Source organism: Micromys minutus, assembly GCF_963924665.1.
Source record: "Micromys minutus genome assembly, chromosome: 20".
Classification (NCBI taxonomy): Eukaryota; Metazoa; Chordata; class Mammalia; order Rodentia; family Muridae; genus Micromys; species Micromys minutus.
Window position 1 is genome coordinate 23,359,370 of NC_137955.1, and position 24,221 is coordinate 23,383,590.

Genomic DNA, 24,221 nt, shown 5'->3' on the forward strand with positions numbered 1-24,221 from the left:
CTCAGAACGTATGTGTGCAAAGACTGTTACTGAAGGCAGCTTTGGAATTCTTGTAATTAACCTGACCCTTTCTTAGGGTTTAAAAAGCAAAAACATTAAACCGCTCAAATTTCTGGACCGAGGCTCCAAACGGAAAGGCTGTGGGAAGACCGCAGTTGCTTTGACGCTCACACCTCCTGGGTCTGGTCATACTCATGTTTCTGGCAGGGCCGTGGAGACCCCTGGCTGGCCCACGGAGACCCCTGGCTGGCCTCAGGTCCTGGCACACACATTCCTCCAGGTTTGCTGAGTGTCCTGCATTCTCACAGACTTGCCCTTCAGCCGGTGCCAGAACGGCCCCACTTGAAAGGCTCTGTGTTGTGCCCTTTAAGATGAAGGGTTCGGAGACTTTAGGAGCTCCGTGAGACCATTTACTTGAACAACAGCAGTAACCCTCTAAATGTTTTTAAGCACATATACTCTTCAGAAGTTTAGAGCTCACATCAAGCCACCGCTGCCTACCAGCCTTGCAGGTCAAACCACCTTTCACTAACAGTTGTGCAGGTTGCAATGAAAGGCCCAGAGTCTCTGTACCTTAGCTCCCTGATCCATAAGAGACTGATTGTGGTTGGTTTCTGTGGCTGCCATGGCAAAGTCCAAAAATTAATTGTTTAAACCAAGCTATCTGTTTTCGAGGCTGGAGGTCTGACATCAAGATTTTGAGAAAGCCAAAATCACTCTGTCACTCCGGGTTCAAACTCGGGGGTTCATACTTGCGTGGTCTCCAGATTTCTCCTTTTATTATGGTCACCGGTGTACTGGACTGCGGCCTACTTCCGTGATCCCATTGTAACTCAATCACCTTTACCCAGATCCTATTTAAAATTAAGTTCACTCTCTCGGGTACCAACCAGGGTCTTAGAACCTCAGCATATCATTCATTTCTGCAGTTTTCAATCCATACACTTGTGACAGAATTCATCAGGTAGCGTTTTTATGTGAATATTAAGTTATCACATGTGTAATGTACTTCAAGCTTCTGTCTCAGGCATGTAGAAAGAATCCAATAAGCATCAGGTGTTTGTTCATATGTATACAATGACTTCACTGTTCTTTTTGCTTTCAAACAATTCCTCGTTCAGGTGGGTTGGAGTCACAGTAGCTTTCGGGGAGTATCACAAGGTTCAGTGAAACTTTGACAACAGTAAACTCTGGGTATTTCTAACTTTCACCTCAAAATGAGTTCCCAGGAGAATAGGTCCTGAGGAAATCATCATCTTAGATGTACCTTGGGGGTAGAATGAAAATTTTTACAACCAGTATGAGAGGGAAATAAGAGCTCAGAGTATAGATAGCTTCAGAAGCCAGGCTACCTGGAGAATCCAGTTTCTACTGCTTCCCAGCTGTGAGCCCAAGGCAGATGCTGTTTCCTCCAAACTCGTGTATCTTAACGGATAACTTATAGTACATGAGTGTATACACGCTTTTCACATCTCACCCACACTGAAATGTCTGTCTCATACCTGCAGTTACTAGAGCGAGTCCTGCAGTGGAGCGGGTCCTCAGTAAAAGCTGCTATATACGGGGCCCATTGAGAAAGCATAAATAAGTGCTGTAAACAGTGCCTTAAAAGGTCAGCCCTGGCCACCATTATCTCTTATTTTCCTGAACGATGTGAATTTAGCATACAGTCCCAATTAGCTGAAGATTTCCCCACAGCTAAAGAAAGGTTCCTCATATAGCAAATGTCTTCCTGCCTGGACCAAGCACCCTGTTTTGAATGTTGAGCAGCTACAGTGGTTTCTTTTTTTCTGGAAACATCTCTTCCTGGAGGGAAGACAGGACCTTCCTTTAATGCGTTTCTGGCCCCTAGTTAGATCCCCTGTGGTGTTGGTGCGCATTGCTTTGATCTGAGTAGTGCCTTCCGAGCTGAGATTGAAACAGGGGGAGATGGGCTGTCCTTGATAGGCATACTACATCTGAGAGCCCAGAGAGGTCCAGGCAAACGGAGCTCGGCTCTGCCTAATAGCTCAGCAGGATGACAGGCAGGCATAAAGTCCTGTGCACAGACAGCCCTCAAGCGACAGAAGATTATCTGCTGTGTGAGTCAGAGGGGGCTGGCGAGGTAGTGCTGGGCTCCGAGGGTGGAAGAAAGGCAGAGTTATTCGAGGTCACTGGTCTCCTGTCCTAATATTTATGCAGCGTGCTTATTCAATAACACTCTGTTTGCATAACCTTTTCATCTCCCCCACTAATTCCTCAGAGTGCTGCTTTTACTGTGCATTCGGGTAGTCAGACACCTGACAGAGGGAGGACAAAATAACCAGGGACTAGTAACAACGTTCAGTTTTTGTTTTTGTTTTTGTTTTTGTTTTTGCACCATTTAGCATCATGTCTTTGTAAGCTTGCTATAGATCTAGGCAAGAATTACACTGTCTATATATATATATATATATATATATATATATATATATATATATATATATATATATATATATTATACGTAATCATATATATGTTGTGTCAATATATTTCATATATATATATGAAATTGTGTTTTTTCTAACTCACTATGTCTCAAAGTATCTAAAAATCTTGAAGCTACTCCATCCAGAAACCACTGAGCAAGCTCAGCTCATTTCAAAGCTGATTTGTGTTGAGGGCAGAAGCAGGAACGATCGGCCCTAAACCAAGTGTAGCCGTTCCAACCGGTTGGTTCTAAACCAGTAATAGTTTGACTTGGAATAAGCAAGCCTGTCTCCATTTTTATCCCCTGCCTGCAAATGATAATAGATGACATTATTACCCACAGTGAAAATAAAATGCTTATATGGAAATGAGCTTAGGAAGCAGGATAATAGAACTTACCATGGATAGGCAGGTAAAGGTGCTTGACCCCAAAGCTGATGACCTTAGTTGGTTCACCAGGACCCACATGGTAGAAGTTGAGCCATAGAAGCTGCCCTCTGACTGTCATATGCACACTGTGGCAATTCTACCCCTTTATAACTAGACAGTTGTCTGTCTAAAACATGACCTAAGAGAAATAAAAATTAACGACACTAGTTTGAGATTTTAAGTATAAGATTTTTTCACTTTATTAAAACCACTTGAGGTTCATAAGCTGAATTTGGCTCCTGACACTCAGTGTTTACCAATGTGACTATATTTGTGGCATTTAAAAATACATTATTACATTAAGATGTGGTTAAAATTAAGATGCTAACTGATATGACTAGTGTCTTTAAAAAGAGTGAAATTGAGCACAGACAGAAGGAAGACTACATGAAAATTCAGAGAGTCTAGTCCCAAAGGATATGACTTCAATACAATTGCCAAACCTAAGGGTCAGAAATCATTGAAGACCAGGGGCAGAAAGATCATAGAGCGAAAGGAATGGGTAGTTTGCTCAGAGTCTGTGTCTCATAAGAACATCAGAAGCTACACCCATAAAGTCTCACCAGCATGACTGGGTAAACAAGGACACCAGTAGACATGTTGGAGAGCATGGGGGAGTTCTCGTGCAGCCTTAAACCTGCACAAAGATCCGTAGGCAAATAGAGAGTCTGAGAGTAGGTGAAATAGTCTTACACCAGGAAGAACACACTAATTGTTTACTCAAAACCAAATAGTCAGCCCTGAAAACAAGCATGCAAGTAACATTATACAGATTGAGCAGATTATATGTATTCACACACACATGTATGTATGTATGTATGTATGTATGTATGTATGTATGCAACAATTACTAAAAGAGGCCATGAGTTTAAAAAGGAACAAGGAGAAATATATGGAATGGTTTGGAGAGAAAAGGAAAGGGGGAAATTATATAATCATAATTTCAAAAAATAAAAGAAATAATTAATCAAAAGCAATACAAGGAAGAGAATATGGCAGTCTACTATCCAGAAGGCAATAGACCAGCCCTACTTCACCTATTCTCAGATTTTCCTTCTCTAGAATTGGGGGGCGGGTAAATTTCTATTGTTTGGGTGATCTAAGCAAATTACTACTCAAAGTCTATGAGCTAAAGAGGGGTTTAAGTACTGTGACCAGAGCAAGAATGTGGCCTTCAAACATCTTCCTTTGGGGATGGGATGTGTTACTGAATGAATGAATTCAAATCACAGTTCAGGAGAGCAAAAAAATGAGCAAAGGTAAAGATCAGGTGCTTTGTACTAAGTCCAAACTGTGAGTTAAACTGTTAAAATGGAGAGAGTCCTTAAGTGTTAAGAAAGAAATGAGCAAGTGCACACACAATCAACATGAGGCTGTTAATGCAAAAAGCAATAAAGAAATGCCCAGAAGCAAGGTCAGGATCACTGCAGCAGGTTTTACTCACCAATGTGTGGGCAGATGAACAGAATTTTGCCTTAGTCCCAGTCACTGGCTAGGGTTTAGTTTTACCCAATCAAGAACTATAATTCCCTTTGTAGTATTTCAGTGGGCTTGACTTCCCAAGTATGTTTCTCTACTATGCACCATAACAAGCAGTTAAGGGATAAAGATCTCATAGTGCTGATCTATAGGGTGGTTTCAAAAACCAAAGAAGTGTTCACCCTTGGGGGGTGCTGGAACAAAAGGCTAACATGTTCACCCACGTGAGTAACGAATAGATAAGAAACTGATGGTCATGTTTCAGGCAACACGATGTTGAGAGGCATCATGGAGTTGTAAAAAAAAAGACAAACCCTGATGTAATTTACGAAACCAGTGATAGGCCAGTTCAGTGACATATTTAAGCCAATAGTAAACTCAGGTTTGGGTGATGTGGACAGAATGAGCAATTCCCACACTACGATTATCCCACAATCTCAGCATGGATTCCCACCAGGTGCTGTCAAGAAGTATTTTCAAACAGTACTTGAACATGAGTATCACCTGACTTGCCTTTTCAAAACATGGTTATCTAGAACTTGTCCCTGGAGAAACTGAGCTAATCATTATGATTGACTTATATAGAATTACTTATTTAAACTTAAATAAAAAAAGATTATGTATACAGAATTCTGCCTGCATGTATGCCTGCAGGCCAGAAGAGGGCATCAGATCCCACTACAGATGGTTGTGAGTGACCATGTGGTTGCTGAGAATTGAATTCAGGGCCTCTGGAAGAGCAGACAGTGCTCTTAACCTCTGAGCCATCTCTCCAGCCCTCATTTATTTATTTATTTATTCATTCATTCATTCATTCATTCATTCATTCATTCATTTATTTTTGTTCTTTAAGCAGCCTCTCTTTCTTTTTTTTATTTTTTTAAAACGACTTTATTTTACAAAACAAAGATAAATGTACAGATTTTAAACATTTTTTGCTTAAAATTATACATTTTTGTCAGTACTGTTTTTTCAGACATTAAAATAATTTTTACATAAAACCATGTGAATATATTTTTTTAGTCAGTACTTGATTTTTTTCAAGGGCTTGACAGTATGCATTGAAAACCTAATAGTTACAATAAGCGTAAAGTACATGCAAAACAAAACACAACATGGAAATAGTCAAAGTGTTCTTGTTTTGTAAATATATGTATATTTTTTTGTTTTCTTTATTTCTTGGACTTCATACAGTCTGTGAGTTGTTTCTGGGGGAGGAGTGCAAGCCTCTGGGGTTAGCATCCCACTATCAGTGACTGCATATTATGTCTGTTCTTTTGTGACTGGGTTATCTCACTCAGGATGATATTCTCTAGATGCAGCCATTTTCTTAAGAATTTTGTTAAGCCATTGTTTCTGGTGGCTGAGTAGTATTCCATTGTGTATATGTACCACAATTTTTGTATCCATTCATCTTCTGAAGGACATCTGGGTTCCTTCCAGCTTCTGGCTATTATAAATAGAGCTGCTATGAACATTGTAGTGCATATATCTTTGTTGTGTATTAAAGTGTCTCTGGGGTATATGCCCAGAAGTGGAATAGCTGGGTCTTCAGGTAGTACTATATCCAATTTTCTGAGGTATCGCCAGACAGATTTCCAGAGTGGTTGTATTAGCTTGCAACCCCACCAACAGTGGAGAAGTGTTCCTCTTTCTCCGCAGCCTCGCCAGCATCTGCTGTCATCTGAGTTTTGGATCTTGGCCAATCTGACTGGTGTGAGGTGGAATCTCAGGGTTGTTTTGATTTGCATTTCCCTGATGGCTAAGGATGTCCAGCACTTCCTCAGATGTTTCTCGGCTATTCGGTGTTCCTCAACTGAACATTCATTTATTTATTATTGTGGTACTGTGAAGTTGAACTCAGAAGCTTATACTTGCTAGTAAAACACTCAACTATCAAATTAGATCCGCAACACAGCTTTGGGGGGGGGTTGTTTGTATAAATAATTGTTTTGTCTGGATGTGTGTCTGTGTACCACCTGTATGCTTGCGGAACTCTAAGACAAGAAGAGGGCATCCAATCCCCTAAAAGTGGAATCACATATGATTGTAAGCCATTATTGGGTGCTGAGAATTAAACTAGGGTCATCTGAAAGAACTACAAGTGCTCATAAGCATTAAACTATCTATAGATTCCACTAAATTACTATCTTCAATATTTCAAGATTATAAAGTTCAGCCAGTTAGAGAACACAAAGCTTATCAGCCACTGCTTGTTGAGACCCTTCAATTCTAATGAAGCTTTAATGGAGAACTTCTAGCAGAAAATTTCTCAGCTAGGCAACTTCAAAATATACCCAGGCGATACTGCTTATTGAAAAAGAGATTCTGCTATGAGTTTCTGCATATACTTTTAACCTGTAATTCCAGAAAACAAGGGCTAATCCTGGATAGTACGGATTGGCCAATTTTAAAAAGTGGTTGCTTACCCCTATAACATTTGTGCCACTATCACAGCACTGGACATTTCTGACCAGGCACATCATTATTATAGCTCACAATGTGTACTACTTGATGAGGCTGATGTTATGTACAAGGATATGAATGTTAGTCTCTAAAGGAAGCCACCATTTGAATACCAGCTAGATTTCTCCACGTTGTATGATGTAAGTATGTAATGTTTTTGGTAGTAAAGTCTTACTATCAAGTTGTGAAAAGTAGCCAAGTGCTTCAAACACAGCCTTTAAGTTTTTGTGAGGGATTTTCTATGAGACCTCATTGGCCAATAACTCAAAATATATAACCCATTTCTGGTGCTGACTTCTTTATTTGATAGTGTATGATGTCCAGTTGAGGTACTGACTTTTTATTATAGGGTAATTCCACTTGAAATCCTTTGATATATGTATATATTTTCGAAATCTTCTGCAGTAGGTTTCCATATGACTTTTTAAAAGGACTTTAGGGTTAATTATTGCTCTACATTTTCATTTTCAGAGCCAGCAGTAATGGATGGAATCTCTTTTCAGGCTTTGGGTTTCTCCGGCCTTTTTTCTTTATTCCTCACTGAACAACTCTCCTTGTAAGATCCCATGGTACTAGAATGATTTCACTTAAAAGCAAAACATTGTGTCAGTAAAGTCTCCTTTGCTGGATAAATAACATATTCATATAATCCGAGGATTTTAAACATCTCTGGGAGTCATTCTCCACACCATATTAGAAGACTTAAGCCTTGTCACATATGTAGTCTTTCTAACTATTAGAGAATTTTCAGTAGAGGCAGGATCACATTAAATTTGTTCTTCTTAAAGATCCCTCTGGATTCTGTATGCAAACTAAGTCAGAAAGAAATTGTCAAAGTCATCTAGAAGAGATGTTATGTTAGTGTAGACCAGAGGAACATCTGGAAGATATTAGGAAGTAAGGATAAATTGGAAAACCATTTACAAGACTGCCAACAACAGGTTTCAATGCTCGATTAGATGTAGAGATGAGGAGGGAGAATGGAGAATTAGACAAGTAACACCCAGTCTCTGGCTAGGATAACTCATAAATGAAAGAGCAGCTCTGAACGAAAAGGAAAATAATGAATTCGTTTGGGAAAACATTGAGGTCAATGGGCCATGAAGATGTCCAAGTCCAGATGTAGAATTGAGAATTGGATTCCAAAGTTTAAACTTAAGGAGAGATGTCTGGACAGCACGTTTATCTCTGTCTGGGTATCATTAGCACACATGTGGAAACCATGGGTCTAGGAGGAAAGGGGAGGAGAGAGGAAAGGGAGAAAGGAAAGGGGAGGAGAGAGGAAAGGGAGAAAGGAGAGGAGAGTCTAATGGTAGCACAGAAATGAATAAAGAGTAGGAAGAGGATCCTACAGAGGAGAGTGGAACAATCTAAAATAGTAGAGAAAAGATCTGAGAAAGAGGTCCAGTGTTGCTCAGAAAGAGTGGTGGAATACTTGATCCTAAAAGAGACATCTGTATGTGGTTATCTGCAGAGCCCTGAATAAACCTGGGTATATCATTATGGATGGGGAAGGCCCTCCTCTGGAGGACTATCAGCTATTAATGGCTTCTAAAGAAGAAGGTATAAGGGTAACTAGTGAAAAGTTGTGTACCTTCCAGAAAATAACCTTCCACCCACAATTATTAAATTATTAAATCTAATCATTAAATTAATTAATAATATTAATTAAAATGAATATCATTAAATAAATTAATTATGAAATTAAATAAGGTCACTTTAATTAAACCAAGTGGGTGACACACAATAGAAGAAAGCAGAAGAAGGATTAGCTATGAAGAAGAGTTTCTACAAGAGAAGGGGGATGAGAGGATGGAAGGGCTGAGGAGACCTCAGATCATCACTCACAACTATGAAACTGCCAAAAAATAAAAATAAAAATAGGATAAAAGAAAATACTGAACAACTGTCTTAAAAAGCAACAGTGATCAATTTCCATAGGCGATGAGAGCCAGTAAGATAAGGACTGAGGGGAGAAGAGTGAGCCGCGGGATAGTCATCGATGATGAGCAAGAGTAGAACGCATGGGCAAGACAGTTGGAAAATGTTTGATGGGTAAGAAGGTAAATCAGAGTGTAGGCTACTTCTCCCAAGAAATTTGCAGGGTGACAAAAGAATGGAGGATGTTGAAATGGATCCAGGAACATGGTTAGCTGAAGGATGTGATACTCAGTAGGTAGAAGAGACATAAATTTATTGTGATCTTTGACATAACGTGTTAGCATGCAGGAAAGGGGAGATGACATAGCTGGCAGAAACTGGGGAGTGCAGAGAGGGGAGCTCATCTGTTCGTTCATTGGCTTATCTAATGTAATATGTTATGTTACCATTGGAGATAGATGATTATGAGAAAGAGTTTAAAATGGAAGTGACACCCAGCTAATCAGCTGCAAACTGGAGCTGAGATCTAGAATATTCTTATGAAGGGATTGACCCTCCATAGACCTCTTCCTGGAGCAAGAATTTTGACAGAAGCCCACACAAGGAAAGAAGAGATAAAATATCCATAGGATTCCTGTTTTGTCTCTTTCTTTATCATTTAATGGATTAAGTGCCCAAGGCGAGGCTGTGACAAGAAGAGACACCAGTGGTAAACCAAGGGAACAGCCTTAGTTCAGAACTAGAATTCCTGAAAATAAGGCTAAGTGCCATGCCTGGGGATGGAAGGAAGCTGGGAATGCTAAAACACATGGTGCTAAAACTCAAAAAGATCATGAACAAGTCTTGAAGTAAACTGTGAAGCAGGAAAGCATCTATTTCAGAACAGAGGCATGGAATTCAGGTGGGGGCAGGGTGCTGATTTATGAGGTGCTTGCTACAGGAATGGCTGGACTGGTTGGCTTAAATTTGCAAGAAAGAGAACCAGGCAACTCCAGGCTTTCCCAGCCTCTCAGGGGTGAGACGCACAAAGAAAGTGAAACAACATTTCCAGTTCCTATGAGTCCATCACGTACGTGTAAAAACAAGAATGCATGTCAAATATCTTTCAGAACACCTCACTGGTTTTCCTTGCAGCCGTTCACCACCATTATGACTGCTGTTGTTAATGAGCTAGACTTAACTAAAAGGACAAATTGAAAATAGGAAACACTAGGTTCTCAAGGGTCATGGAAGACACAGTAAAGACTATGGGGTGGGCTGGGGAGATGAATCCGTTGGTAAAGTGAACATATGCATGGAGACCTGAGTTCAGATCCCTAGACTCTACTTAGAGCCAGTTATGGTAGAGTGCATCTGTACATCAACTGGGGTGGAGGAGGAGATAGAAACAAGTAGATCCCCAGAGTTGGCTGGCTCTGCAGTTCAGCTAAAGCCAGGAGCTCCAGATCCAGTGAGAGACCCTGTCTCAAAGACTAAGTAAAGAATGACTGAGAAAGACATCCGCGAACCTCTTGCCTCAACTGCATGCACACACAGACACATTCATAAGCATGTGCATAGACAAATGCATATACATGTGTAAATATACCATACATAGTATGTATATGCAAATGTGTGTGTGCATATATGTATGTTTATGTGAAAAATTGTAGGCAGTACAATTTAAGGAAGGAAAAGTAGTAAATGCATGACATTGGTTTTGGAAGGATTCTTGGAAAGCGGTGCACATGATGATCGGTTTAAACTGATACTTTTCAATCTTCATTATAGTGAAGAGTCAACACAAGACTCTCACTTACCAATAGACTGCAGAATGAGCCCATGGAGTCAGTGGTCAGAGTGTGATCCTTGCCTCAAACAAAGGGTAAGTATCCATCCACCCCATCTCCTCAACTGAAAACTGGTATCTTCAAAGAAATGGCTGTGTGGCAGAGATCCCCCAGAAACAAATTCCAATTCTGAAAGAGGTAATCAATGAATTGAATATGGCTGGTCTGACCAGGTGACCTGCATGTTGATCAGCAGACTGGGTGTTTGATACTCCACTCCACAACCTAGAAGCCAAAGTACTGCTGTTAAGTGAGATCAATGGCAGTTTCTCCCATCTCTCTCTTAAAATCTTAAAATCGTTTGGGTGTAAGCACTGCAGTGATGTATGTGTTGCTTTATTCCAGTGGTTCTCAGCCTGTAGCTTATGATCCCTTTGGGGTCATATGACCCCTTCACAGGGGTCACCTGAGACCATAAGAAAGCACAGATATTTATAATACAGCTCATAATAGCAGCAAAATTGGTTAAGAAGTAGCAGTGGAAAGAATTCTGGTTGGAGTTAGCACAACATGCAGAACTATGTTAAAGGATCTGTGTTTGGGAAGATCGAGAGCCACTGCTTTAGACCATAATCTGCTTTTGCATTAGGAAATAGAATCTTTTTCAGCCGATTTGTTTGCTCTTTTCATTGATTGATTATTTGTTTACAGTTTCGCTCAAGAAGCATTATAGCCTTTGGACAGTTTAATGGAAAAAGCTGTGTTGATGCGTTGGGAGACAGACAACATTGTGAACCCACCCAGGAGTGTGAAGAAGTACAGGAAAACTGTGGGAGTGACTTTCAGTGCGAAACAGGTAAGCTGAGGCTGCGGGTACTCTCTCTGTGGACCTCTGTGTACTCTCGGGAGTGAAAACACAGCATATGTTCATAGATAAACATATTTCCAAGTGCAAGGACTCCTCAGTGAGAGCTAGCCATGCCATCTAAACAACAAGGGTTAACTGTATCACCTATACAACAAGGGCTAGCTGCATCATCTATACAACAAGGGCTAGCCATGTCATCTATGAAATGAAGTCAAGTCTTTCTAGCACTCACTTCCAATGCTAAAGTGCCCATAATGACTTCAGCAAAAGAGAAAATTTAGCATTACACACAGCATGTTCCATGATTTACAGGCAGGTGCATAAAGAGGAAACTTCTGTGTAATGGTGACAACGACTGTGGAGATTTTTCCGATGAGGGTGACTGTGAGAATGAACCACGCCTCCCGTGCCGTGACCGAGTGGTAGAGGAATCTGAGCTGGGACGAACAGCAGGCTTTGGGTTTGTATCTCACTTGGGTCTTTCCAGGAGAAAAAGATGGAAACGGCCTCCAGTCCGTTCATCATAACAAAGCCACCATAGAAAGGCTTATACAAGCTGCACATGTGGTACAAACTTTGATCTATATTCTTTGGTCTGGGTGTGACATTTGGGGCTCCCAGAATATTTATTCAGTGTATAGGGATACCAACTTGCCTTAGTAGAGGTCTGTTGAATGAGTTTCACTGCCAGTGAGTGCATGAGAGATGGTGTACCTCATGTACAAACATTAGGAAGACCACAGTAAGAGACATGACATGCCAATGTTTAGAATTAAATGACCCATAGCAGGTGTGTCTAGTCCATTGAAGCATTAGAATTCCCAGCATGGTTACCTTTCACTGGAATGTTTCATGAACTGATACCTAAATATAAGTTCTAGGAAGGTTCAAGCATTATACAGTTATGCTAGAAGAAATGGGATCAAAGGCCTAGGTAATGATGTCAGAGGATAATAGGGTTTGGAGCCCTATTGTAAAGAGTTGACAGTCAACTCATTCTCCACCAAAAATTAAGGGCTCTGGGCTATGAGCTCTAAAATAAGTCTAGGAGATTAGAACATAGGACTATATAAAGAGAGAGGACTCTGTGGGCATCTGTGCTCTAGGAATTGGGAAGCTGACAGATCAGAGGTCCAGTTTTCTTCTATTCCAGTTGTGAGGCATTCTAGGGACAGTCCCTGCCTAGTTTGAGTAAATGTCTTGATCTGGATAATTTTGTCCCCAACAAAGGTGCAGTTGCTTTCACATCTTGCTGTGCACTGGGCAGAAGTAAATGGTTCTATTTAATCATTTATCATGCAATAGGTTCTTTTATCCTTATAGTTTCCTTGCTGTCTCAAAATAGATGCCCAATCAACGCCTGGTAGGTAAACAGGTGAATTGTTTAATGAGTAAAAAAACCTATTCAACAGGGACCTTCTCAAACATGGGTAATATCAGGTAAGATGGAAACTAAGTTCCTTGGATGAAATTCAGGGACAGAAGCCCAGAACTGAAATAAAGATGGGGAGAATGAGAAAGACGGCAGAGATATTAAGAACAAAGCTGATAGAGAAACTAGAATGACAGGAGCTCTTGGGTACAGCAATTCTCCCACAGGAGACACTTAGAAATGTCTAAAGAGGATCTGAACTGTCAGCATCAGCAGAGGACAACGGCAAAGGGAGCTAGTTATGTTGATGTTAAGCATCCTACTACTTACCACATCACATTGGCTATGGTGCTAAGGTAAAAAAGCTCTGCACTGAGGACTGGGTTCCTCCATCTTGTATTTGGCAGAAAGTAAAGATGTCTTCTCTCTGAGATCAGAGGAAACGTCCATTTAATGAATGTAAGAAAAAAAATCCAGGATACCAAGTATCAGGCACAAGATAAATGTTTCACACACCATTTGCTCACGTTATAAAATCTTACTCAAATGGCTTTCAGATATTACCCACAGTTCATTTGGGCCTTAGCTTAAAAGCAGTGTTTGTGAATCAAGTGGACATTCTTAGGCCAGGAATCTTAGTAAATGGCAGTTAACAGTAAAAAGTTGTCCAAAACCCTTCTAACCAGATCACCACTAGCTTAAATTATCCTAAATCCCTTCTGCATCTTTCCTCAGGGGAGAAAAAGTTTTATCTCTAATCTCAATGAAAGAACTTGAAACAGGGAATCACACATGCTATTTATTCTCACTCAATGCAAATTTATAGTTGTCTAAGGGGAAAAGAATACAGAAATGTTGGCCCGTTTAACTGAAAAAAAAAAAAACCCAATCATTCATAATCTATTGGTTTTCTTTGTTCAGGGAAAAGAAAAATGTGTAACTTGGCATTTGCAGGCAAGTTTCCTAAGGAAGCATCCTAGAGAACTAGCAAAGGACCCTTAGGACTGAATACTTTTACTACAGTCAGGGGCGGTGCTGGGAAACATCATGAGACTGAGCCATCAGGGCTGAGGAGGGGGCCCAGCTATGGGAAAGATTAGCTGCAGACATGGAAAATGAGGTAGGTCCTTCCAGAATCAGTCCATCAACAGTTTTTATTGAATTCCCTACGATTATGAGCAAAAAAAAAAAAAAAAACCCATAGCAAATTTAGTCTTTATAAAAGCTACTGATGTCATTTGCATAACATCTTAAATGTTTCATAATCCCTTCATACATTCTAGCTCTACAGACTGTCATAGTAATCCTGTGACCTTGTCAAGAGATCATTTTATATTTGGTTTGTACATAAGACCTAAATGAAATAATTTAAGCCACTTGGCAAGTGTTTCAGAGAACTAGAGCCCAGTTTCTCTGTATCACATAAAACCTATTTTCCCAAGCACAACACTTTACCCTTTTCCTTCTTGCCACACCCACCCCATACACTTCTCTACTCTGCCTCAGAGCCCTAAATTCAATGCCCTGTCTGCAAAGTAAAACCTATAAAAACTAAGCTTGCAAAAATGATAGTCCCATGACCTGGCCCCCATAGGCTTGTTTAAATATATGAGTCTATGGGGGTCATACCTAAACATAGCATAATAAAAAATACATTTAGTTTAGCTTCCAAGGTCCCCATAGTTTACAGTAGTCTCAACAATGTTAAAAGTCCAAAGGTTAAAGTCTCTTCTGACATTCATCCAGTCACTTAACAGTAATTCCCAAAGCAAAATGGCAATCCAGATGGGCAAAATCTAAACAGCATCTCTATGGCCAATTTTCTCCTGGGCTGGTTCTGCTCTCTACTAGCAGCTTTCTTCAGCAGATAACCCACAGCTCTGACATCTCAAACATCTTGGGTCCTTCAAGGCAACTTCAATGTTACAGCTTCTTGTTGAAATGACTGGGATCCACACATAATCTTCTGGGCTCCTCCAAAGGGCTGGCATCACCTCTCTATCTCTGCCCTCTGTAGGACTCTAAGCTCAGGTTGATCCACTTCACTGGTGCTGCTGTTCTTGGTGATCATCCCATGGTACTGGCATCTCCAATACACTGGGGTCTTCTGCTGCAACTAGGCTTCACCAATAACCTCTCCTAGGCTGTCTTCATGGTACCTAGCCTCAAATACTTTGCATGACCCCTTTAGTCCTGAGTTATCAACTCCAACTGAGGCTGCAGTTTTACCAGTGACCTTCCATGGCCTCTCACAGGTGCGAAGCCTCAGCTGTTCTTCATGAATTCTTCATGCCTTCAAAACCACTACTACCTGGATGACTCTTACACATTACCAAGTACAGCTGCAGAATGAGTTGCGACCTTGATTATCTCTGGAACACAGTTTCTTTGTACTCTCAGAAAAAATACATCCCAAAAGATTTCACCTCAGTGATGCTGGTCTCTTCTTCTTCTTTTATTATTATTATTATTTATTTATTTCATGGGAGTACACTGTTGCTGTCTTCAGACACACAAGCACCAGAAGAGGGCATCAGATTCCACAACAGATGGTTGTCAGTCACCATGTAGTTGCTGGGAATTGAACTCAGGACCTCTGGAAGGACAGTCAGTGTTCTTAACCACTGAGCTATCTCTCCAGCTCCTGTTGGTCTCTTCTTAATCATCACTAATTTCTTGGCTCCAGCTAACCAGAATCAGTTGTCCCAGTAGTCTCTTCTATTCTGGACTCTAAATCCAGAGCCATATGGCCAAAGCATCTGAGTTCTGCTGCTTGCTGGAGTTGGAACATGGCCCCCTTGTTCAATTACATTATCACTAGCTTTCTGTTTTCCAACTTCTTCACTGCCTGAGCTTGGCTGTCCTGGAACTTGCTCTGTAGAGTGACTTTGAATGCAGAGATTTGTATACATGTCTTCTAAGCACTGGGATTAAAAGTGTGGTCCACCAATTCTGGATTTAAGTTTTTCTTCGCCTAGAACTTTCTCTGTCGCAGGCTGGCCTTGAACTCAGAGATCTGTTTGGCTTTATCTCCTGGGATTAAAGGTGAGTACTACCATACCTGGACCTAAACTCACCTGGGTGACCCCAAAGTCACTACTCCCTTAATGCAATTTAATGTCCTTAAACGCAGGATTCAGCTACATTTCACTTCCTGTTACCTCTTTAATACTCGAACCATATATTTTTATATTTTTTCTTTCTAAGCTTGCTACACTTATTCAAAATGCTCTTTATAAGATTTAACCAGAGAACAACATCTCTGCTGGACTTGTTTGAGACTTCTTTTGTCAATATTACTAAAATAAATCTCTGTATCTTAGCCTTAGCTAGAACCTTTATACAAGGGCAAAAAGCAGTCACATTCTTCACCCAAATCCTCACAAAATCAATCTCTACGCCACATATTGAAATTATCCACTGAAACCTCTTGGACCAGGTCCTCATAGTTCAAATCACTCTCAGCAACAAAGTGATATCCCTACTAGGATGACCCTTTAAGCCCCATTTAAAGAATTCTACCACTTTCCAAATCCAAAGTTTCCAAATTCACATTCTTCCAAACAAAAATATGGTCAGACCTATCACAGTAATATCCCAGTTCCTGGTACCAACTTCTGTCTTAGGGTTTTACTGCTGTAAATAGACACCATGACCAAGGCAACTCTTATAAGGACAACATTTAATTAGGGCTGGCTTACAAGTTCAGAGGTTCAGTCTGTCATCATCAAGGTAGCAGGCATAATGCAGGCAGAGCTGAGAGTTCTACATTTTCATCTGAAGGCAGCTAGTAGAAGACTAAATACAGAGAATATCTAATAAACATTAATTAAAAAATAAATTTTGGATATTTTTAGTAAAACTTTATTATTCTCACTTGGCTTTGGACTACATGTAGAATAAAGGTAATGGGGAGGGTGTGTTAGTTATCTTTCTGCTGCTATAACAAAATACTAAGACCAAGGCAATTTAGGAAAGGAAGAATTCATTTGGACTTGTAGTTCCTGAGAGATGAAAGTCTGTCATGACAAGAAGACATGGCTTCAAGCAGCCATGGTGGGGGAAGTAGGAAGCTGAGAGATTGTACCACCTACTCAAGAAAGAAACACAGAGAACTGAAAATAGGGAAAGGCTGTATAATCTGACCCTGATAATGCACCTCCTCCAGCAAGGCCACACCTCCTAAACCTTCCCAAACAGCACCATCAACTGAGGTTCAAGTGCTCAAATACCTGAGCCTGTGGCGTGTGTTCCTCACTGAGACAACCACAGGAATAAAGAAGCCTGTCGGAGCAACATGTTTAGAAACTGCTTCTCCACAGTTGAGTCTGGGAGACTTCAGTGGATGTAATCTGCTCTTTCCTGCACTCAGACTGTCTATGTGGGCAAGTCACAGGGACTCCGGTGTAATTAATTAATCGTTATCCATTTGAAGGACTCTTTCATTTAAGTTGCTACTCTGGCAGAATTCCCTTGTATTACAAATGTTTCAGACTCCTGTCTTATAGGCATCTGAGATCCTTCACAAATGTTCAGGGAAGTCCTCCAAGCCATCTTGCATCCATAGTGAAAGCACAAATGAAAACCAGCTGGAACTGATGTACAATATGTAAGGAATTACTTTTGTGTGTATGATCTAAGCACAACTCCACTTCTGTGAAGAGAGCTTTTTTGTCAGTTCACCTGGTGAATTAGAGCTGCCTGTGGTTCTGGGGCAGCTGTGGAAGCAGCCATCTCTAAACACTGCCAAAGAACACGTTTTTGTTAAAATTTCCCAGGTGATGACTTTTCTATTCATGAGTACTTTTCATGTTTCTTGGCAGAAAAAATATTGGCCCATTTTAGGCCAGACTGGCTGTCTCTGTAGGAGTGGAATCAAGTCAAAGGTTTTTGAAACATTTCTTCCTTAGTAGTACTTTAGACTTTATTGGCTTCTGTAGCTTTCCAGATGGAGCCGGCCAACTGGTCAATGTGCTATTCTGTAAAACAATATCCTTCAAACTAGACTATGGATAGCAAAGGGCACACAAAAGCCTCCCAGTGGAGTATCAAGCAAGCTTTAAGGTAATAGTTTCCTCAATTATTAATTATGTAACTGAAATAACAATAAGATTCAACCCATACATATACATATATGTATATATATATATATATATATATATATATATATATATATATATATATATATATATATATGATTTGTAAGTGAAAGTCTGCAGCTGCTTTGTCCTTCCCACATCTTTTATTTTTTTAACTCAGCGTTTTTTTTTAAGACAGGAACTTGCTATATGACTTAGGACCACCAGTTTGTGACACGGTACCAGGGTATATGTGGTGCTGGGGACTTTACACAGGGCTTCTTTCATGTAAAACAAATGATCTACCAACTGTGATTCAAGCCTCCAGGCCCCCAGCAGCTTTTCCATACCCATCATCTCCCTTCCAAAAGTCAAACTTTTCTTCTTAAAAATTTTATTTCCCCATAGTGATCTCTCCCTTGTATAACACAGGTCTTATACTCAATCAATTAGACTACTTATTTGACACAGTATACTCTTCCCAAACTAATTTTAAATATATCAATTATATTACCCAACCTCCAACTTGCAAGCAGGTTTTGTGAAAGCCAGCTATGTATTAAATGTGTTCATATCACCCCCTGATTATTATAAAAACATAGATGTGGTAATTAGCCACCCAGACAGCAATCTTTAGAACAAAAGGTTGTTTCATTGTTCATTGAAGGCGTCTCTTTAATGCAGGTGTATAGCAAGACAAGGCCCATGATCACATAACATGTAGTTGAGGTTCTGTTTAAGAAACAGATTATCCATTCTTTCCACTGCCATATGACTTCAAGGTGGGAGAATGGCATCCAACCCTTCAGTGAATGAAGACAAGAAACAATCACTCACAAGACAGGGCTTGATGGGCAGCTCTGCTTGTGAGCTGAAATGGCAGGCTTGGCACTAGTTTCCACTGTGGTTTGGTAAAATGCTGGGGCCGCAGGAGTCACCCAGCTCAAGAGGAGCAGCAGCTGACATCAGAGGGAGCTGGTCTCAAAGTGACTGCAGAAATGAACGCAAGCAAGAAAACAAATGCCGGAGGATGCTTCTTCCTGTCCAGAGATTACCTTTCACAACATGCCAGTGGCCAAAGCCTTAGCATTTGCTGGAAAGGTCCTTTGGGCAGGTTAGACAGTGAGTTAATTTTATCTGTAGCTCAACCTTCCCAAATAAGTTCCTTCTCCATCCTTCTGTTACAGAGCCACATTGTTGCTTTCTCCATAACTCAGCTTCATACTGAGTTAAAATGTTGAATTTTTTTTTAATGAACCCATTGGTAATATTCCATTTTTTTGTTTTGCATCAGCAGAAGACTCATGATAAATTGCTCTTGAAACCAACATCCAGGTTTAAAATGTTGTTACTTGAAGTTAGGTATGTGATCTAGAACAATAGGTGTGTGAAACAAAGTTCCATTTTGGCACCCTGGGCTTCGAGCCACCTATTGTGCCAGACCGCCTACATAAAGATGACTGAGCTCCTCAGACTGGCAAAGGTGAACTTCACAAAGAGCTAGGTGCAGAAACTGTAAGCCTAGAAATCAAATGGAACTTTTGCTTTACCGCTAAAGGATATTTCTGTCTGTGAAGCTAAATAAAAATATTCCTGCCGAGGGGGGTGGTGCATAGGAGTTTAGAGACGATCTTCCTGTGGGCTGAATTTTTTTTTTTTTTTTTTTTTTTTTGAATGTTCATCTTGGAAAGTTCAACAAGAATAACATAATCCTGGGGGAGGGGTGAGATTTTTGACAACAGCGAGACAGCTGGAGGAAATCTTTAAGTATAAAGAGAATAGGGAGAGAAAGAAAGAGCTCCGATGTTGATTCATAAATGAAAAATTACACGCATATAATTATATTGCCCTCCCGGGACGTTCTGCACTCAAATAATTTAAGTAATTGGTGTTCAGCATTGGCGTTTGGTTCATTCAGGGACGTGAGGTAAGAGGTACAGCCTTAGAGCTAAGACTCCGGGAGCCCAAGAGTCCCGTGTGTGTTACTGCCTTTCTTTTCTGTGCTCAACAGTGCCCTAGATGCCAGAGAGTTTATAAGACCCCCCTAAGGCATGCTTTCTGCCAAGACACTGCGCCAAAGCAAACGCCCCTTTCCCCGTACACCCCGCTTCTGTTCCTGATTAAACCCCACACGTGGTGGATGACTGCGACATGAACTGAAGCTGTCTCTCTCTCTCCCCCTGCCCCAGAAGACTGCCTTGCATCAACAACGGTATTCACCCTATGACCCCATTCTGCTTCTTCTCAGGATCAACATCTTGGGGATGGATCCCCTGAGCACACCTTTTGACAATGAGTTCTACAACGGACTCTGTGACCGGATACGGGACGGAAACACTTTGACATACTATCGAAAACCTTGGAACCTCGCTCTGCTGGCCTATGAAGTAAGTCACCTCAGGAGAAAACATGTTGGTTTGTTTTGGATGAAAGATGCTTTGATACATTTAATAGTAGATCCAGGGAAAGATTCCATGCAGTAAGAATTTAAAGTGAACATGGTGCTTACTTAAAGAAGCGATGTATCTTAGACCTCTTCAGAAACATGCACGAGTCTCTTAGCAGCACTAACAACGTACACCTGGTAAGAAAGCTTTGGAAAACTACCCATACTGTATAAAAAGATTCGCTGGGGACGTTGAAATGACTAAAAATAAAATCAGAGGAAAATAAAATTTTACGTTTGGTCAAAATGATCAAATTCTTTCCCCACCAGCTGTTCCTTGAAGAAAACCCATTTTGGTCTCCTTTCTTCAGTTTCTAGAAAGTTCTCTCTACCAATTGTTACTCCTACCAAGTGACAAGACATTCAGCCCATTAAACAAGTATGACTAGTACTGTTTGGGAAGCAGCAGCATAGTAAATAAATCCCTACCCATTCCAGCATGAAGCTGTCTTGTTTGCCTGTAGATGTTAAAGATTCCTATCAGGACTAGATCAGCACTTCCTTCACAAGTGACCGCACTGCCATTGTTTTTGCTTTCTGCACCTGTAATTTTCGAATAACGTCATTAATTTCTCATGTTAGCTTCACTTAAGCACAAAGTTTTGTGAGTGAAAGCCAACTGTTGATCTAAAAAAACAACAACAAAAAACCAAAACAAAAACAAAAACAAACAAACAAACAAAAAAAAAAAACCGTACTTCTCTGAGCCAGTGAGATGGTTCAGCTGGAAAACACTTGTTACCAAACCTGGAGACCTAAGCTTTATTCTTGAGACCCACATGGTAGAATAAGGAAACAGATTCACCCAAATTGTTATCCAACTTCCACACACTCACCAGTACCTACCTATACACACACTCAACATAAATGATTTTATTTTTGAGTCAGTGTCTTACTATATAGACTTGTCTGGACTCAAGCTCGCTACATAGACCAGGCTAGCCTCAAACTCACAGAGGTCTATTTGCCTCTGCCTATGAGATGTTGTGATGAAAAGCTTGAGCCCTGATGTCTGACAGTAACATTTTTAAAGTGCTTTTCTAAGTGGGATAGAACAATTATGCCATCTTTAGCCATTGCTGAAAGGTGAAAGTTGACTGACATGTTGTCGTATTTGGTTTTCGATGCTGAAATCTTCACTTGATAGTTCCCATGTCTTCACTGCCATTAGGCTGTGGGAGTGAAGAATGTAAGATGGCCTCCAGGTTTGAATACTGGATGCCCTGATAGTGGTACTGTTTTGAGAAACTGTGTGTGTAGCTTTTATGGCATGAAGTCTGCCTGCAGGAAGGTCGCTAGGTGAGATCTGTGACGATCTCTCTCAACCTTAGCTCCAGCCTAAATGTCTCTCCTTCTGCCTCCTCAGTGTAAACAAGCTGCCAGATAATGCTCCCACTGTGATAGTCAGAGCTGTTCACATGTACTTTATTGTATACTTCTCACCCTGGCGTACAAACTGCTCCTATTTTATTCTCGTTGCAATGTCAGAAACACTGATCCACATATTGATCAGTTGTATTGATCACAGTCATTGCATGATAATTAAAGTAGATTCTGTGACTAGCTTTGTAGCTCCTGTAGAAAGGTGAAATTTGTGTAATATGAAATGGTACAGGCTGGGTGGCCACTCAGGATTAATTATTAACCTACATTAGGAGAGTAAACACACTGGTTCCTCTTTCCTATATCTAAAAAGACATAGGTTCAACATTTCTTTATGTTTTAAACTCTAGGAGAAAGACATGGTTTCTGCCCTGTATTTTACTGACACCCCTGGAGTATTTTGAACAGTATCCATAATCAAACCTGTTAAGCTCTCTGTTGCAAGACTAATCTATGTTCACACAATGTGGAATAAATGAAATCTATAAATCATTTTTATTAGTTTGTGTGGGATTAGTACCTCCAAATGAGTTTTTCATCAAACTTATTAAAAAAGTAGACAGGAATGTAGATCCGAGTTCTTATTTGGTACCAATTAGAAAAGAGAGCTGTTTGAATTGAGACCTTGCTAAACACCCATGTCACCTTGGTGAGTACTGGTGGCCACCTTAGATAAATCTGTTATGGCCTTGGAAAACAAATGGAAAAGCTTGTCATATTACACATGAATTCTATGAGGAAAAATCCCTATTTTAACTTACAAAGGACATTTTCTTTAGTTTCAAATGCTGGGTAAAATAAACCATTTGCCATATTTTGTAAATCAGTGCAAAACTCGAATTAAATATATTTTCTTATTGCCCATTATCAACTGTATAGGTACAGTGAGTACTCACAGATTTGTGCCTGATAAACAAATTTTCATTACCATTGTGAGTGGTGGTGCGCGCACACACACACACACACACACACACACACACACCATGAAGCTCATGTGGAGTTCAGAGGACCCCTTGCAAGACTCAGCTGTATCTTTCTACCATGTGCGCCCCAAAGTTGGAATCTAAGTCATCAGACTTGGTAGCAAGCACAAGAACTTATTGATCTATCTTGACAACTTATATGAGCTACTTTCTAAACTTTCTTGGGTAACTAATTGGCAATAAGTTATTGTCTTTCTTATTTGAAAGCGTTGTGTCCGCCTGTCCTGATATCTTAGTGTTATTCATCTCCTTCACTTGATGTTTTTTGTTTCAAATTTTCTGTGGCTTAAACCCCATCCCTCATCGGTAGGATCCCTACCTCAGCCTGGAGCTATGAGATCTTTGGTAAAGTACTTATAATGTGACTCAGTTTCCTCATGTAGAAAACAGAAATAACACTGCATACCTCATGGCTAGAAAGGCATCTGAATTTGTAAACTTCTCCAAGGGTTACTGGCACAGAGCAAGCACTCAACAAACACAGGTTGGATTATTTTTAGAGCACAATTAGTGGAAGACTTAGCCAAGGCTAGGAACTGCATTAGTTACATAAGAGGTTGAGGATGAGTAGTAACCACTTTCATAACCCAGAAGGAATGCAAAAACAACCGAGGCCTGTAAAAATGAAGGAAGGCGGTGAAATACTATATTTACAAAACAGATCCTTTTCAACCTGCTTTTCCTTGGCTTTCTCTTTGGAATTGAAATGAATACTTGGTAAACCCAAATCAGGTTTTGTGGTTTTATTGTATGGCTTAAACCTGGGTCTCTTTGGACACGTAAGACTGAGGATATAAACAAGGCTTGACGAAGTACACTCAGATTGTAAGCACCCCTTTGATCCCTGAGCCACTGGAAATCCTGGGTGAGGCTATCTGCCATCTTACTGACATCACCTCCCAGCCCTGCCCTTTTCCAGCTCAATTTTCTTTGGAGCTGTGTTTGTTCAGGACAGTCTTTACTTCTTGGTGTTGCCAGATTTTCTGTTTGCTTCAGTGAGTTCTTGTTTCACCCTCCCTGAGTGGTTGATGTCTCTCCTTCCTGTAAGCTGTGTTCACTTCATTCTGAGGACTACGAATGCTGTTTCTAGCTCATCTCTTCTTCTGAACTAGATAACCGTGACTCCCATTGTCTACAGTTATCACATAGTCAACACAACTGTGACGCCCAGTGTGGCTCTCAACTACAGTATGGAAGAAGTATCTTTCCTTATCATTGAGCTTGAATCCTGACTGCATTTTCAGGACTTCCTCTAAAGGGCCACTTCAAAGTGCTGGTCATTGATCAATTACAGAGTTGTCATGTCATAAAGCTACCTTTATATTCTCCATCCCCACTGGCACTGTCTTAGACTTTTGTCATCTAAAATACTATCAATTTAGAGTTCTCACCTAAAATACTACTAATAGTCTTACCAGCTTTCAGCCTCTACTTGAATTTTTCAGCCTCTGTTTCTCCATTTGAGAGGACTGGAGAGCAACTCTAAACAAAATGTGTATAGAAAGCTGGTAAAGTGCCATGAAAAGTTTCTTTGTACAAAATGGGTAACAGAATGACTAACCATAAGACGAACATTGTCTATGTGATTGAGGCATCTCTCTGAGATAATGAGGCTAAAA

At 40.4% G+C, this 24,221-nt stretch overlaps 1 protein-coding gene across 1 annotated transcript in view; it reads left to right on the forward strand.

Annotated features, from left to right (window-relative positions):
• The window catches only part of C9 (complement C9), a gene marked incomplete at both ends in the record, with an annotated part of 52,665 nt that overhangs the window by 2,506 nt on the left and 25,938 nt on the right, over positions 1–24,221 (forward strand). The window contains 4 exons of the mRNA XM_080933745.1: positions 10,474–10,567; positions 11,184–11,328; positions 11,653–11,800; positions 20,039–20,177. Coding sequence (XP_080789871.1) covers positions 10,474–10,567; positions 11,184–11,328; positions 11,653–11,800; positions 20,039–20,177 — 526 coding nt within the window. The remainder of the gene's footprint in view (positions 1–10,473; positions 10,568–11,183; positions 11,329–11,652; positions 11,801–20,038; positions 20,178–24,221) is intronic.